This window comes from Suncus etruscus, chromosome 1, assembly GCF_024139225.1.
Source record: "Suncus etruscus isolate mSunEtr1 chromosome 1, mSunEtr1.pri.cur, whole genome shotgun sequence".
NCBI classification, from domain to species: domain Eukaryota; kingdom Metazoa; phylum Chordata; class Mammalia; order Eulipotyphla; family Soricidae; genus Suncus; species Suncus etruscus.
The window spans coordinates 196,608,098-196,625,275 of NC_064848.1; the positions used below are offsets into that span (position 1 = coordinate 196,608,098).

A 17,178-nucleotide genomic window follows, 5' to 3' on the forward strand; every position below is an offset into this window, starting at 1 on the left:
CTGTTGCTTCTGTTGTGAGGCCTGTAATATATGCAGCCTCACAGATGAATCTTGTGTGAGAAAGGCTGTATTCACAGCTTTTTTGTCTTTTAGGGCTTCAACTTCAAGAATTCTCTCGCAAGGCACAACCAAGCATCACAAGAGACTTCTGCTTTAAAATAGCAAGATTGAGGTTTCATGCCTGCTAAATTATGCACAAGAGTCTTGGGATGGCTGGTTCTCAAATAGATATAACAGTAAACATTTAATCCCAAGTCAGTTGAGAAATATTTTGTGACTTTAATACTTTATTAGGGAAGTGCTGGAGCAACGGTACAGCAAGTAGGGTGTTTGTCCTATTTTGTTTTGGGGCCATACCCTGGCAGTTCTCAGAGTTACTCGTGGCTCTGCAGTCAGGACTTCACTCCTGGCCAGCTTGAGAGGCCATATGGGAAGCTGGTCATCACACCTGGGCCGGGCTAGCTACTGTATGACAAAGGTGATCACCCTATCTGCTTGTAGTCTTGCAGGTGCCCAACCTGGGTTCAGTTCCTGGAACTTTATCCGCTTCCCTCGAACAGCTAGGAGTGATTCCTGAGCTCAGAACCAGGAGTAAGTTCAGAGCACTGCTGGGTGTGGCCCCCTAAGAAACATATTTTGGTAGGGAATATTAGAAAGTAGTTGTAGTGGGAAAATATGTGGAGGGAAAATCAGATTATTATAAAAATATAAAATTAATCCAGTGAAGCAAATTGATTAAGCCAAGGGTTAAAGGTTCTAGGTTTGTGACTATGGGTCTGAAAGGCAAATGCGTGTCCCCATGTCTCCTGAATATTTCTAGTTCGATAGGGAGGGGGGGGGGACCTGCTTCTCAGGGTCAGGCTCTAATGCAGGAACACAGGGCATGGTAGTGGGGAGAGGCCAGTGAGGGGGGGATGACTCTCATGTCAGGACCAGATGGGTTTATGCTGCAATTTGCAAAGCAGGGATAGTTACCAGGTGAAGGAATAGAAATGCATTATTTATTTGTTTGTTTATGCAAATATTCTTTGCTTGGACTAAATAGGATATGAGTATAAGAGCATAGAATTGGGAGAAACTGGAGTGGGTCACTGTAGTTGTGAGTGGTGTAAGAGAGAAAGCTGTTTTTATTGTTTTCTTTTTGGGGGCACACGTGCTTAGGAACCATTTCTGGCTAAGAACTCGGGTGTTGCTCCTGATGGTGCTTTGGGGAACATGCCTCGCCTGAACTAGCATGCACTCTTGCCTCTTGAACTCAGTTCCAGGGTTTCTTGGAGCTAAGGGAGACTGGTCCCCACCAAACTTGAATTTTCTGGCGCGCCCCCTGCTGGTGGTTTTCGGAATAGATGGGAAGCAAATGGTACTCACCTTCCAGAATTAGAGGAATCCCAGTTAAAAATGTTGAAATGCAGGGCCAGGGAGATCGTTCAAGAAGTAGAGCTCATGTTTGGCACACTCCATCTAAGCACTGTCAGTTGTAGTCTCCCGTTGCTTCCGAGCATTGTTGGGTCTCTACTGTCCCTAGAGTGGTCCCAAGACACGAGCACTGCCGTGTGTGGCCTCTGTTAAAAAAATTGTCAAATGCAAATGAGTTAGGAAGAAAGGGTCTGGCCTTTTGATTGTGTGTTGGGGTGTAGAGGGAAGATCATAGGGAGCAAAGTGGGAGGTAGTTGGCTTCCTTGGACCCATGGGTGGATGGTGCCACTGCTCTCGAAGGTGTAGCAATGGTGCCCAGCAGTATTGGTCTGAGGTTGTCTGTAGCGATACCAGAGGGTGATTATTGGTTGTCCGCCCTGGGTTTGCACGGTAATCTTAGGGGAGAGGTCTGGGAGGAAGGCAGCCGCTGCTAATTGGGTGGGGGGTGTTAGTAAGGAAGAGGAGCTTTAGGAGGCAGATGGTATTTAGATGGGGCACAGAGGAGCAGCTAGAAGAAAACTTGAAGAGTCTTGACTTCTCTATAAGCCAATGGCAGAGGAAATGCAGAGGGAAAAGAATGAATAAATGCACTTCCGCTTTAGTAAGGAAGGTCATTTGCAAAACCAAAGGGGCACCATTTCAAATTCTTTGCTGAGAAAGCTCATCTGGACAGAGAGACTATGATTGACAGAAGGGTTTTTGCTCTTTTTCTTTTTTTTTAACACATTAAAACTTTTAAGACAAAATAAAAAAATAAATGGGTCGGAGAGATAGCATGGAGGTAAGGCGTTTGCCTTGCATGCAGAAGGACAGTGGTTCGAATCCTGTATGGTCCCCCTAGCCTGCCAGAAGTGATTTCTGAGCACAGAGCCAGAAATAACCCCTGAGCACTGCTGGGTGTGACCCAAAAAACAAAAAGTAAAAAAAAAAAAAAAATTAAAAAAACAAACAAAAACCACTAAAACACTTTCTCCCTTTCCCTTCACCTTTGGTTCTCTTTTTGGCTATGATTGAGGGATATAGTGCTCAGCTGAGGTATTCACAGGCTTGGTACTTGCCGGGAATCACACTTTTGCTATAGCTTTCCCACTCTTTTCTTTTTTTTTTCTTTTTTTGGGCCACACTTGGCGGTGCTCAGGGGTTACTCCTGGCTCTGCACTCAGAAATCACTCCTGGCAAGGTCAGGGGACTGTATGGGATGCTGGGAATCAAATCTGGGTTGGCCTTGTGCAAGGCAAACATCCTTCCCGCTGTGCTATCATTCCAGCCCTGGTTTTCCCATTCTTGCAAACACTTTGTGAGCCTGACTGGGAGTGTGTGGGGTCTCAGATAGCAAAGCTTACTAAGCCCGTACTGGGCATAAGAGGGAGTCACCTGCCTGGAGTCAAACTCAGAGCCTTGGGGTTGCAAGGTAGCCAAAGGTTCTTTTTGGCATGAAGACAACCCTTGAACCTTGATTACTTTTTAGAGGGGAGAGTGCTCCCAGAGAGCCCTCTCTGCAAACCGTGACCTAGCAGGCTAGCGATTTTGTGCCACCAACCCCAGGATGTAGTAATGGGGGTTCCCAGCACCACGCTTGTTGTGTTGGAGGCCTCTTGGGCCACTCACTGAGTTTGGCTCTTGACTGTCTCCAGCCCCAATCTACCTTATTTTAAGAAGCAGTTGATTGGAGATATGTTAATTGGGGGGGGTTATAGCATTACTCAGGTTTTATTTTCACTCTTTTTTTTGTTTGTTTGTTTTTTTGTTTTTTTTTGGGCCACACTTGACCTGGCAGTGCTCAAGGGTTACTCCTGTCTAGGTGCTCGGAAATCGCTCCTGGCTTGGGGGACCATGTGGGACACCAGGGGATCGAACTGTGATGCATTCATGCAAGGCAAATGCCCTACTGCTGTGCCACCGTTCCTGCCCCTCATTTTTACTCTTTTAATTGGATGTTAGTGTTTAACATTTAATTTGGGGTGGTGGTATTCACCAGCAAAATTGAAAGAAAAAAAACGTATGGTTAGAATCTCATGGTTAGCTTAGTAAAAGTCCCTTGAAGGTGCAGGGTAGAGCTGTATCTTTAGGTTCTGGGTGATTGCAAATGTGTTGTGTGCTCAGAGAGTTTCACACTAGTTATTGCATAAAATTTCATTGTGTTAAAAGTCATTACTTGGGGCCCGGAGAGATAGCACGGAGGTGTTTGCCTTGCAAGCAGCCGATTCAGGACCAAAGGTGGTTGGTTCGAATCCCGGTGTCCCATATGGTCCCCCATGCCTGTCAGGAGCTATTTCTGAGCAGACGGCCAGGAGTAACCCCTGAGTACTGCTAGGTGTGGCCCAAAAACCAAAAAAAAACAAAAACCCAAAAGTCATTACTTGGGGCCCGGAGAGATAGCACAGCGGCGTTTGCCTTGCAAGCAGCCAATCCAGGACCAAAGGTGGTTGGTTCGAATCCCAGTGTCCCATATGGTCCCCCGTGCCTGCCAGGAGCTATTTCTGAGCACACAGCCAGGAGTAACCCCTGAGCAATGCCAGGTGTGACCCAAAAACCAAAAAAAAAAAAAAAAAAAAAAGTCATTACTTAGCTTTATTATTCTGTCTTTTGGTATTTATTTACTTAGGTCACATCCAGTGGTGCTTAGGACTTAACTCCTGGCTCTGCACTCATGGATCACTTGGGGACCATATAGGATGCTGGGGATGGATCCTGGGTTGGCTGCATATCCAGTACCTTCCCTGCTGTGCTTTTCTCTCTAGTGCCTTTGCTTCATTTTAAATGCTCAGGCTTTTAAAAATGACTAGTCTTCAGGACAACTTAAATACGTACTTTTATCTAACTCATTTGGGAATCTGTTCACTTTTACCAAAGTTTTGTTGTTTTCAGCTGTGTGTTAAGGACAGAAAGATATTATATTGTTTGTAATTTCAAGTGAAGTGGGATTAAAATGAAATTTCAGAATGTTTTGTATTGTGTGCCAGTGGCACCCCTCCCCACTTTGTTCTTATGCTTTTGATATGAAATACTCAAACTGGTTTTCTACTTCCAATTCAGGTTCAATCTTAAAGTGCAATTGCAGATTCTAGCAAGCTTCATGCTCACTGGCGTTTCTGGTGGCGCAAAGTACGCTCAGAATGGACAACTTTTTGGTCGCTTTAAGCTTACTAAAACACTTTCTGAAGATACTTTGGCTGGACGGCTGGTGATGACCAAAGTCAGTGCTGTGTATCTACTGCCAGTCCCTAAAGAGAGACTAGTCCAGACCCAGGGAACCAAAGAGAAGGCGTATGAAGCTACTATCGAGGAGAAAACGAAAGAGTATATATTTTTAAGGATATCCAGGGAATGCTGTGAAGAGCTCAGTCTTCGGCCCGACTGTGACACACAGGTATGTTTTGTGGAGATCAGCTTCCTCATGGTTCCCTGCAGTCTCACTTTTGGAGATTTTTTTCTCCTTGAGCTCTAACCAGGACAAGTACAATGAGTTTTGACTTAGCAAAAGTCAAAAGTCATATGAAGTCTAGCTTTCTGATGAGTGGTTTAAAGTCAGCCAGGTAAGATCAGTTGGAAAGAAATGAAGTTCCCTCCTGGGATGAGTTTCATTTGCAATGGTCTATTCCTGGAATCTCTTCCTCTTGATGGGATTTTAGATAGGTTGAGTATTTAGTTGGCAATATTTTACTGGAAAACTTACCTTTTGTTTTTGGTTTTGATCCACATCTGGTGGTACTCAGGTGACTCTTGGCTGACTTTGCACTAAGGGAATGGTTCCTGGCGGGACTCTGGAGACTGTTTGTGGTTTCAGGGAATAAACCCAGATTGGCTGCATGCAAGGCAAACACCTTATACACTGTGCTATGTTCTCTGCTTTCTTATCCTTTTAAAATGTAAAACAAGATGAACATTATTCATTGATAGTACATAGATACAGAATCGGTTTCTATTTTTTGGGGGGAAGCATTCCTGTAAATGCTCAGGGCTCTGCATTCAGGAATTATCCCTGGTGGTACTCAGGAGACCAAATGGGATGTCAGGATCGAACCTTGGTCAGCCATGGAAAGCAAGTACTTTCCTATCTTTCCAGGCCCAGTATATGAGTGTGTGTGTGTGTGTGTGTGTGTGTGTGTGTGTGTGTGTGTGTGTGTGTGTGTATGTATGTATGTATGCGTGTTGTGGGGGGCATATCTGGCATTGCTTAGGGATTACTCCTCAAGGTGCTTGGGAGACCATATGGGGTAGCAGAGATCAAACCTGGGTCTGCTGCATAAGGAAAATGTCCTACCCGCTGTATATGTGGCTGACCCAAGTTGGATCATCTCTCAAGGGAAAAGAATCAAAATCTAAGGGACCAGTAATGATATTTCACATATTTCTATTTCTAGTTTTCATCAGATATAGTCTTTATTGGAATCGAGGGATTATATAATCCTTTGTCCAGGGATTAAGTAATTTACACATACCTCAGACTCCTGGTTAATAATAGTTCCCACATCATTACTACTGATGAATGAGATCATCTGTGTAAAGTTTTTATTATAGGGCCTAGCACTGTAATGCAGCTTCCTGTTTAGAAAATATTGACTGTCCTATTTTTTATGAAGGTATGTGTGGCACATTGGAACCATCTCTAAACTCGAACCCCCCCCCCCCCAAATGGCCCTCATTAGGTATTTGAGTTAGCAGTAGCAGTGTTTAATATTTTATTCATTTTTTAAAATTAAAATTTGGGGACAGTGGTCCCTGGCAGTGGTCATGGCTTTTCCTGGCGCTCTGCTCAGGGATCACTCCTGGAGGGGTTCAGGGCATTATATGAAATGTCAGGATTAAACCTGGCTCGGCTGTGTGAAAGGCAGGCACCTTCCATGCTGCACTATCGGTTCGGCCCCATGTTTCATGCCTTTTTTTTTTTTTAAACAGTTTGTTTTGTGTTTCAGGTTGAACTTCAGTTTCAATTAAATCGGTTACCCCTCTGTGAAATGCACCATGCACTAGACAGGATCAAGGATAATGGGGTTTTATTCCCAGACATCACGATGACACCAACCATACCTTGGAGCCCCAACAGGTACAAAAAGGAGGTCTCTTACTAACAGCGACCACAGCAGTGTGAAATGCAATGTTTGTAGCAGAGAACTCAAGCATAGTGTCATGAGAATGCTTGTTTTTATGCCTCAGGAGACATTTTATTAGTTGGGAAAGGGAATGAAAGAACCTTTCAAATAAAACATATAAAGTTCACCCTCAATATTTTTTTTATTTTTTCCCCTCAACGTTAATGAATTCTATTGCCTTTTTTTTTTCAGAGACTTTAATTTGATAGGATGCTAAGCAACTTAAAAAATATTGCTGTGTAGAATTTGAATGGGGGAAATTAGAGCCTTTTATAAGTGGTTCAAGTAGTTAATTTAAAATAATTTGTGAAGTAGAAGACAGTTTTGTAATTTAGCAAATTGGGAAAAGCATCATAGAAGATGCTACTTTAGAAATTACTTTTAGCAGCCTTTTCCACCTAGTCCTCCCAGGAGCTCAGCAAATTGACTCGGTGCTCAGGTGCTGAGAGCTGCCCACTCCTCTTCCACACTGCCCCCTGCTGGGACATGAAGGGAGTGACCCTGGGCCTCCTCCTGGTGCTGGCAGGCCTGCCTGCCCTGGAAGCCGATGAGTTGGTTGATAAAAACAGCCCCCTCTATTATGACTGGGAGACACTGCAGCTGAGCGGGACCATCTGCGCGGTGATCCTGTGCATTGTGGGCATCGGCTTTCTCCTGAGTCATCAATGCAAATGCAAGAAGAAAGAGAAACCCAGACCCTTACCCGAAAAAGCTGTTCCACTCATCACTCCAGGCTCTGCCAGTTCCTGCTGAGCGTGTGCTGATGCTCCCAGTGCTGATCCCCAGAATTGCCTCCCCAAGTGGGGGAGGTCTTAGCTTTTGTCATAGCCTTTCTCTGCAAAGGGCCAGATGGGAGCCTGTCAAAGCTGGTTTGTAGATTAAACTGTTCAACACTGAAAAAAAAAAAAAAAAAAAGAAATTACTTTTAAAGTTAATAGTTTTTTTTTTGTGCATAAATTTCATTTGCCATATCTCTATGTGGAATGGATTGTTGAAGTCTCATTTCTAAAATATTAGCAATGATCATTGCAAGGGCTGCATGATTTTTTGGAAAATTGTTATTTTTTAATTTTGTGGGCACATCCCGTGGGGCTCAGGCAGGGCTCAGAAATTGGCTGCTGCTGTCGATAGAAGTATCTTCCCACTATACTAATTCTTCAGCCCTGAACTTTTATTTGTTTTTATTTTGGGGGGGACACACCCACCTGCACTCAGGGTTACTCCTGGCTTTGTGCTCAGAAATCACTCCTGGCAATATGAGGAGCATATGGGATCTCAGGAATCAAACTCAGGTTTGTCCTGGATCAGCTGTGTGCAAAGCAGATGCCCTCCTGCTATTCTCTGGTTCCAGACCCTGAAATTTTCTTTTTACCCTGGGGCCCCAGTCTGTGATCAGATTGCCCCAACTTTTTGTTTGGGAGCACACCAGGTGTTCTTCAGGGGCCACACCCTGCCCTGGTGGCCCTCCTCCCCCACTTCCTGCACATAAAGCTTATGAGCAGTTCAAAGTTCAGTGTTCCTGGACAGGAGCCAGAAAATCAGCAGTGCCAGCAAGGTGCTCCCTTCTTCTCTTGAGCATGTTCACAATCAGGAGCCAATTACTGCAGCTGATTGGTCTCCGGGAGCTCATTCCAGCTCAGAGAGATGGGAAATCATAGCCTGCACAGTCTCCTTCTGGAGAGGCCTTGAGTCGTTCTGCTTGGCAGAGAAGCCCTTCAGAGGACGGCTTCTTCCTCTGTCTTGGTGAAAACGATCCACCTAGCACAAGGCAGAGGAGGAATGGGGTATTACAGCTACCTAGACTGACTAGTTGAGGCAGATAAAGGGGTGTGATGAGCCATTTTTGGGGAAACATTCCATAGCATGTGCCATATATCTATATACATATACATCTATATATTATCTATCTATCTATCTATCTATCTATCTATCTATCTATCTATCTATCTATCTATCTATCTATCTATCATCTATCTATCTATCTATCTATCTATCTATCTATCTATCTATCTATATCTTGGATTTGTACTTAGTAATCACTAAAGCAATTCCTTTGTATGTTTGTTTGCTTGTTTGTTTCTTTTGGGCTACACCTGGCAATGTTCAGCAGTTACTCCTCACTTAAGGAGTCACTCCCAGTATTGGGGGACTATGAGGATTAGAGACGAGACTAGATTAGACTCAGGGTGGCTGCATGCCAGGCATGCGACCTACCCACTGTACCATCAGTCCTGCCCAGAAATTTCCTTCTTAAATATTGAAAGTAAATACAAAGTAAAAACAGTATTATCATTACCGTATTTGCTGGCATATAAGACGACCCCCTAATTTTGCAGTTAAAACATAGGTTTAGGCCTATATTCGCTGTATCAGACAGAATGTTCCTGTGCTGCAACTGTATGTACCACAGTGAGCCAATCACAACAAGCAAAGGTTCAAAGGTTCTGTCATAGAATTCTTCTCTGACTCTGGCCAATCTGAGCAGGCTTTTGGCAGTGTAGATTGGGTACAGAACATTGTCTAATTTGCATGCATCAAAAGCCTGCTTGGATTGGCTGAGTCAGAGAGGTGGTCCGAGCAGCCTGGCAGTGATTGATGCAGGATCGAGTTGGAAAATTCGTTTTGTGGCAATATTCAGACAATTTTCGTTTAGCGGCATATTGGAACCTTTTTCGGGATATACTCGGCGTATAAGATGACCCCCGATTTTCGGTTGACTTTTTTGTTTCAAAAGTCGTCTTATACGCCGGAAAATACGATAATTAAAAAAAAAAAAGGAAAGGATTTCCTTGTTTATCCAAGATGAAACATTGCTAAGTACTAGCAGGATTATGATGGACTGTTTTGATCAAAGTACTTGAACTAGTGAATGTCACCCAGGAAGTCTAGTGCTAACTGGTCACATTCTTTTGTTCATGACTTAAGATTTTGTAAATTCAAGCGGCCGGGTACATGCTTTACACATGTGAGCCCTGAGTTTGATCCTTGGCAACCTCTTAGTTCTTTAATTAGATACACAAGAATGATGTTGTTATGTATTTCACTTGCTTTCTGAAGGCATACATTTTTAGAGGAACTTTGAAATTACCTGCCATAACATTAGCTACGGTTTTTCAAAAACTGAATGAATATTAGGATTTTTCTATAAATAGCTTTTTTCAGGTCTGTATAGAGACTCACAAAGAAGGAATTTTCCTGTTTCAACCATATTTCCTTATTTCCTTCCACATTAATTTTGTAGACACTTAGCAAATTCCCCAATTGTGTCTCTACATACCTTTCCTATTTTGGTTCATATTTCTGCCATTGTGACCATAGTAGTTGCAGTATTTAGTATATTGATTGTAAGAGAGAAAGGGAGGGAGAAAGTGGGGGAAAAAAGAGAAGAAAACAGAGAGACAGAGAAGGAGGGGAGTGAGATTGATTCTCTACTTGGTTTGATCCCTTTCAGCATCTGCTTTCCGTTTTAGTTTCTGAGATGGAGCCAACTCACCGAAGGCATGTCGGTTGCTAGATCTCATTACAAACACGTCTGTGCTGTCATGTTCTCTGCTCTGGACACTTCTACATACAGATCTGATTTGTGTGTATGAAAATATTAGGGAACGATCTTTATTTGTTCTTTAAAATTATTGCTATTTTTTGGGTCCGAAGCGATAGCACAGCGGTAGGGCATTTGCTTTGAATGCAGCTGACCTAGGATGGACCCAGGTTTGATCCCAAGCATCCCATGTAGTCCCCACTGCCTGCCTGGAGTGATTTCTGAGTACAGAGCCAGGGGTAACTCCTGAGCACTGCTGGGTGTGGCCCCACAACAAACAAAAATTGTTCTTGTTTTTTTTTTTTTTTTTTTTTTTTTTTCCGGTTTTTGGGCCACACCCGGCAGCGCCCAGGGGTCCTCCTGGCTCTATGCTCAGAAATCACTCCTGGCAGGCTCGGGGGACCATATGGGATGCTGGGATTTGAACCATCGCCCTTCTGCATGCAAGGCAAACGCATTACCTCCATGCTATCTCTCTGGCCCCAGGAATTGCTATTTTTCTAAATGATGAACTTTGTAAAAAGTGTGACCACTTGTAACTTAAAACATGCAGGTTTTTCCTTGACAAAGGTCTTTCAGTGGGTTAGTTGACAATCGATTGATGAATTAAAAATCCAGCAAATCAGGTTGGGGAGCTCATATAGGAGAATAAAAGAATGCCAGGTCTGTGTGAGGCCTCGAAGTGGCTCTGAGGCCAGTTTGTACCCTTTCTGTCACAAACACTGTGTAGGGTATAAGACTAGTGACTCTGAGCATTCCTGGGTGTAATCCTGGTGCACCCTACCACTGTTGCCCACGAGCAGCAGAATGCTCAGATCCAAAGTATCAAATTGCAGGGAAGTGTCCCCTGAGCTGTGCCGGGGGCAACCATCATTAAAACAGAGGCGAGTGAATGATACTGGTCAAATGCTGCAGTGAAAAACGAGCCTCTCTTTTACTTTTGATTGCTCTTCAGAGAAGCTGCTTCTTCATTGTATATTAGAAAAAAGTTTCCTGATGCTGATGAGAAGGGAACTTTACATTTTGGAGGTAGTATCACTACCAGCTGTAAACTTGGAAGCAACTAGGCTAAAAGTGTGTGTGTTGTTTTTTGATCAGTTATTGCAATCATTTTACACTTGGAATGGAACAAAAGAACTTAAAGTTCTAACAAAAATAGGAAACTGGGGGCCAGATAGATAGCACAGTGGATAAGGTGCTTGTCTTATAATGTAGCTGACCCACATTTGACTCCCAACATCTTATATGATTCCCCAAGCACTGCCAGAGTGAGGGGGTAAACCCTGAGCGTTGCCAGGTGTAGCCATCAAACAAAACTAAACTAAACTAAAAAATAAAAGAGGAAAATATCTTGCACAGTTCCTGCTAGATAATTGTCTATAAAAAGAATTTTACAGGGCTGGAGAGATAGCATGGAAGTTGGGCATTTGCCTTGCATGCAGAAGGATGGTGTATCGAATTCTGGCATCCCGTATGGTCCCCTGAGCCTGCCAGGAGTGATTTCTGAGCATATAGCCAGAGTAATCCCTGAGCACTGCCAAGTAGGACCCTCTCCCCAAAAAGGAATTTTACAATAAATTATTTCCCTTTTTTTTTTTTCCTTTGTTTTTGGGAAATACCTGATGATGTCAGGTGCTTAATTCTGACTTGGTATGCAGGGATGACTTCTGGCTGTGCTCATGGGACCATTTGCCATACTGGGGGTTGAGCTAGGGTCTTGCACCTTGTTTGCTGTAATATCTCTCTACCCCCTAAAATTGCACGTTTATGTCTATCAAGCCCACTATACCTGGGGTGCTTAGGTAACATGTCATATTGAGGGGTGAGCTCAGGGCCGTGTCTTGTGCTAGCCATATGCCCTCTGCCTCTTGAACTGTGTCCCCCAACTCCTATTGTTTTGGTGATTTTTTTTTTTAAAGCTGACTCAATGAAATTGGGGTAGTTGATCAGCATGTCCTGCTTTCTTTCTCTTGTGTGTGTTTGTTTTAAATGAGTTTTTCATTTTCTGCAGACAGTGGGATGAACAGTTGGATCCTCGTCTAAATGCAAAGCAGAAAGAGGCCGTTCTGGCCATCACCACCCCGCTGTCAATCCAGCTGCCTCCTGTTCTCATCATTGGACCCTATGGGACAGGCAAAACCTTCACTCTAGCTCAGGCTGTCAAGCATATCCTCCAGCAGCCGGAGACGAGGTGAGAGGGTGGCACGTGTGCTCTGCCCGCAGTTGGACATGCTGCCTCTCCCGGTGCTGACAGAGCGGGGCCAGCCTGTAAACAAATGAGATAAATAAATCATCCAGAGCAGAAAGAAAAATTGCATCCCCCCCCCCCACCAAAAAAAAAAAAAAAAAAAAAAAAAGCTAAAGCACTGGAATTTGACTTCTAATGTGTTTTTTCAATATTAGAGACATAAAGGACAATAGCATTTAAATAGCTGTTTTAAAAAAAAATTAATCCTAGTCTTCAATGGGATTGTGTGACATAGATATAGCTAGAAGAGTTTAAGTTTTTATTTCCCAAAGTAGATTTTCAGAATAATTTGGGGGAGTGAACTTTATAAGGGAAAGCGTAATATAGCATTTCCTATAAGGCATCATGAAAGCTATGTATGATAGAGATTACTGAGTAGGGTAAGGGAAATGTGTAAATATTTAAGAGGGCCACTGCTTTTCTTTTGGTATTATACTGCTTGAATAGTTTTGTGTTTTATCATTCTTTTTATTTGCACCATTTATTTCAGCAGGATTCTCATTTGCACCCATTCTAATAGTGCTGCTGATCTCTACATAAAGGATTATTTACATCCATATGTAGAAGCAGGCAATCCCCAGGCAAGACCTCTCAGGTATTTTTTTAAGGCTTCTTACGTATCTGTATCCTACTTTATTATTCTTAAGAAAAGGTGTCTGTAAAGAATTCCATCACTTTTAAGATTACCGTATTGTGTAACTGCATATTGGCATTTGGAGGTTCTGTCTTTTGAAGAAACCATTTAAAACAAAGAAAAAAAAATAAAGAAAACTCTCTAACCATTCATTTCTTAAGCATTAAGTAAAGAGAAAGACATCCTTTTTTAAGTTTGATATGTAAAAAAATGTTGTTATAACCTGAACAGATTTGACGTGTACCTCTAAATGCTGTGATAAAATAATATATATACGATTAATTGAAATCAAATTTAATATACTTAAATGAGTGTCTTTTGCATGGCGGAGTAACCATGCAATGATAATTTATTCTTGAGCTAGAATTTGACTTAAGATCTTGTAGTAAATGCACAGTAGAGAAGCAGGAACTAGAAATGATTATTTTGTTTTTTACAACAAAATCAATTGGTATTTGTATTGCTTTGCTATCATTTAAGAGACAAAAATGCCAGAAAATTTTAAGTTGATCTAGAAAGGTTCTAGAAATGTTTCTAAATATGAATTGTACTTAAATACAGGATTGAGGGGGAATAAAAATCCTTTTCTTCAGAAAACAATAAAGACTCATTAAATGGTTATTTATTATGCCATTTGCTTTCATTATCCTACGAATTAATATTTAGTTTTGCCATTTTACAAACTAATATGTCATGCCGTATGTTGATTGAGTACAATTATTTACAGATTAATTTCTAACCACACTTTTTAATCATAATTTACTAACTTTTTATTTCTAGTTGAGCTCAAGCATGGAAAAAAAATGAATTTGCTAGTTGATTTTTAATAGTTATAGCCAAAATCATTTAAGTGACTTACGAGAAAAAAGTGGCATAGCCCATTAACACAAATTTTCCATGCCTTATTTTATTTTCATTTAATAGACAAATTAGAGTAGGAATTGTTATTATAAGTAGAATCCAGTTGCATTTTATAAGAATATATGTATATAGAAACTATAAGTAAAATAGTTATCAGTGGATAAATAGTAACTCGTTTGCTTACATTCCTATCTTTATACTTAATGTGAAAATTTTTTGCTCTGAGTGACTGATAATGGAGATAAGATGATTGTTTTGTTTACTTTTGTTATTGGTAGAACCATGTATATAAATGTTTACTTAGCATATGTATGTGCTATGTAGGAACTGGATGATCTCAATTATGATTGTGAACCTGGCTTGGAATTAATTGTGAATACATAAATCTTGGTTGATCTAGCATGGTCCTTTGGGCAGAGAACTCTGATAATCTTGAATATCTGCCAGTTAGCTAGCTAGCATTATATATAGCTTTGTATAGTTAGGACATTATGATCCAGCATGTAGCTTATCTATATCTACCTAGAAGTTCTATTCTAGTAAGGATATCGATATAGTTTTAGTGACCCAAATACAGAAATTTGCCCTTCTAGCAAAAAATCTTGCTTCCCACATGTCTCAAGTATAGACTTACTCTAAAAATAAAAAAACTTTAGATTTGAATGTCATGCTTTTTTTTTTCATTTAATAAATGAGATAATTTAAGAAAAGGCTAGAAGGCCAGAGTAGTGGTGCAAGCGGTAGGGTGTTTGCCTTGCACACACTAACTTAGGAAGGACAGCGGTTCTATTCCCCCCCACCCCCAGCATCCCATATGGTCCCCCAAGCCAGGAGCATTTCTGAGAGCATAGCCAGGAGTAACCCCTGAGCGTCACCGGGTGTGGCCCAAAAACCAAAACCAAGCCAAAACAAAAAAAAGAAAAGGCTAGAGTGCCTCAAATATCAAATATTTTCTCTGTGTGGGGCTAATTTTCACCATAGGTTTTTTTGTTTGTTTGTTTGTTTTAAATCTGGAAAGTGTTAAATTGCAGATTTATATCTTAGGAAAAGCAATACTTGTTAGAATTTACCAGGATCATTTATTGTTACATTAACTGAAATTAATTGTGCTTTTCGTTCTGGACAATAAATTTGAGAGCTATATATATAGGGTGCGTAGGGCATTTGCCTTGCATGTGGTTGACCCAGGTTCGATCCCCAGCAGCCCATAAGGTCCTCCAAGCACTACTAGGAGTTATTCTTGAATGTAGAGCCTGGAGGGATCCCTGAGCACCACCAGTTGTAGCTCCAATTCCAAAACAACGAGAGGTGTGTGTTGGAGTGGAGAGCTTTAGAATGGCTAGAGCTATCTGGGAGTTAAGATGGACTTGATGGGAATTGTCAGGGGAAGGGGAAAGAAGAGGGGGCAAGGGCCCCAGAGGAACCTGGTGTCTACATCGGACCTTAAAGGAGTGGACTGTGAGGCTGAGGAAGGGTTTGCCTCCCTCACGGTGTGGTCTGGAGAGTGTCCTGGCAAGTGTGGAAAAAGGACCCTAAGATTGTCAATCCTCTTAGTCTGTTTAATTATACACTTAGGGCTGGAATGTACAAAAAGTTTGTTAGTTGCAGAGTGGAGGTTAAATTTTGAGATACAGGGGCCGACGAAGTGGTGCTAGAGGTAAGATGTCTGCCTTGCAAGCGCTAGCCAAGGAAGGACCACGGTTTGATCCCAGGCGTCCCATATGGTCCCCCCAAGCCAGGGGCGATTTCTGAGTGCTTAGCCAGGAGTAACTCCTGAGCATCAAATGGGTGTGGTCGAAAAAAAAAACAACAAAAAACATTTTTTTTTTGAGATACAGGTTTAGAAGCCATTTTTGATTACATTTAGTTTTAACTTCTTTATTAGAATCAGAAGATTTTTAAAAATGGAATAAAGTTTCTGTGAGGGTTTTTGAAGATTAGTATCTGGCTCTGACCAAGTCATTACTTAGTGGGTAAAGGTTATGGAGAAGGCATGCCTTGACAGTTTCCTGGGAAAGCACGCATTTGTCATTTCAAACTGGAATTAAATTGAATTTTTTAGGATTTGGACCTTATTTGGCTGTGTGCTCAGGATTTACTCCTGACTCAGCATTTCAGGGATCATTCTTGGCAGTTCTAGGGGACCAAATGGCGCCCCAGGTTGACTGCATGCAAGGCAAGAGCTTTACCTGCTGTTTTTTTCTTTCTGGCTTCCTTTACTTTACCTTTCTGGGAGGCCATTTCCAGCAGTGTGCAGTGTTGGCCGGGGTGGGTTATTCCAGCCCTTTGATCTGTCTTCTCACTTGGGATTTTTTTTTTTTAAATTTAGATCTTAAAAGGAATATTTCTTCTAGAATCAGATCTTTGACTTTGTAGCACATTAAGTAATTTGGGAGTCACAGGGACATTTATTTAAAATAAGTCAAGGGACTTGATGGACTTGACAAGTGTCCAAATGATTTCCTGATGAGGAAGTGTGTCCCTGGCTGGGTGGTGTGCAGGCTTTTTGTGGGAGTGAAGAGCAGTCATAAGCATGGAGGTTTTGTGTATAACAGTTCTCAGAGATGGGCCGAGATGGGCCAGTGGGTGGGGTATGGAATAGGAAGAGTTAATCGAGGCTCTTCTGAAGCGGAACCAATTGAGCATTTTTATTTTTAAAAATAGAATCCTTAGATGAGAGGTTAAATTTAAATACTGTTGCTTTCCTTCTATCACTGCTTCAAATAATGTGGTTGTTTTCTTTGTGAGTGACTCTTGGCTTATCAGAAATCTACATTATTATAACTATAAAATGTCCTATTTTATGCTGATGGCAAAAAGAAAAAAAAACTTTGACCTCTTATTTACTCATTTCCTTTCAAGCACGATTCCCAAGGGCAAACACTTTCAGCTCTCTTAGTTTTCATCCAGTGTTCATTTCCATTTTGTCTAAATATCTGCAAACTGTCATTGGTTAATTTGTATTCTGAATATTTGTTGACTTTCTGTCCCAGAGATTTTTTAATCATTATTTGCTTCTAAGAAATTCTAAGAAATTATTTGCTTCTAAGAAATAAGCACATTGCCTTTCATGTTCTTATTCATATAATTCTCTTTCTAAGTCTTGCTTCATTTTCTTTGAACACCTGATCCTATGTAACTGTAAGTGCCTATGAGAATGATTTTCTTATTTTCAGAACTCTCCCATAATGGACCAGAGCTATCTTCCCATTCTGAAATGTCCCCCTCTGTCTATCTTTTCCCTCTTCTCTATTGCTTCTTCCTAAGACTTTTTTTTTTTATGCATCTTCTTGGTCATTTCCTTCCATTCTCTGCTGTGTCAGTGCTATGACTGACATGTCTATGTCTGCATAGTCTTCTTTCTTGAGTGGGTTTTTTTTTTTTT

The 17,178-nt window shown here is 41.5% G+C and overlaps 2 protein-coding genes across 2 annotated transcripts in view; both read left to right on the forward strand.

Moving 5' to 3' along the window:
• Positions 1 to 17,178, forward strand: part of HELZ (helicase with zinc finger) — a 177,917-nt gene that overhangs the window by 74,730 nt on the left and 86,009 nt on the right. The window contains 4 exon segments of the mRNA XM_049778833.1: positions 4,453 to 4,786; positions 6,333 to 6,463; positions 12,062 to 12,241; positions 12,789 to 12,893. Of these exon segments, the coding sequence (XP_049634790.1) occupies positions 4,453 to 4,786; positions 6,333 to 6,463; positions 12,062 to 12,241; positions 12,789 to 12,893 (750 nt within the window).
• LOC126020084 (FXYD domain-containing ion transport regulator 4-like) lies at positions 6,996 to 7,262 on the forward strand. The gene has a single exon (XM_049781567.1). It carries the CDS (start codon positions 6,996 to 6,998, stop codon positions 7,260 to 7,262), a length of 267 nt encoding a protein of 88 aa, XP_049637524.1.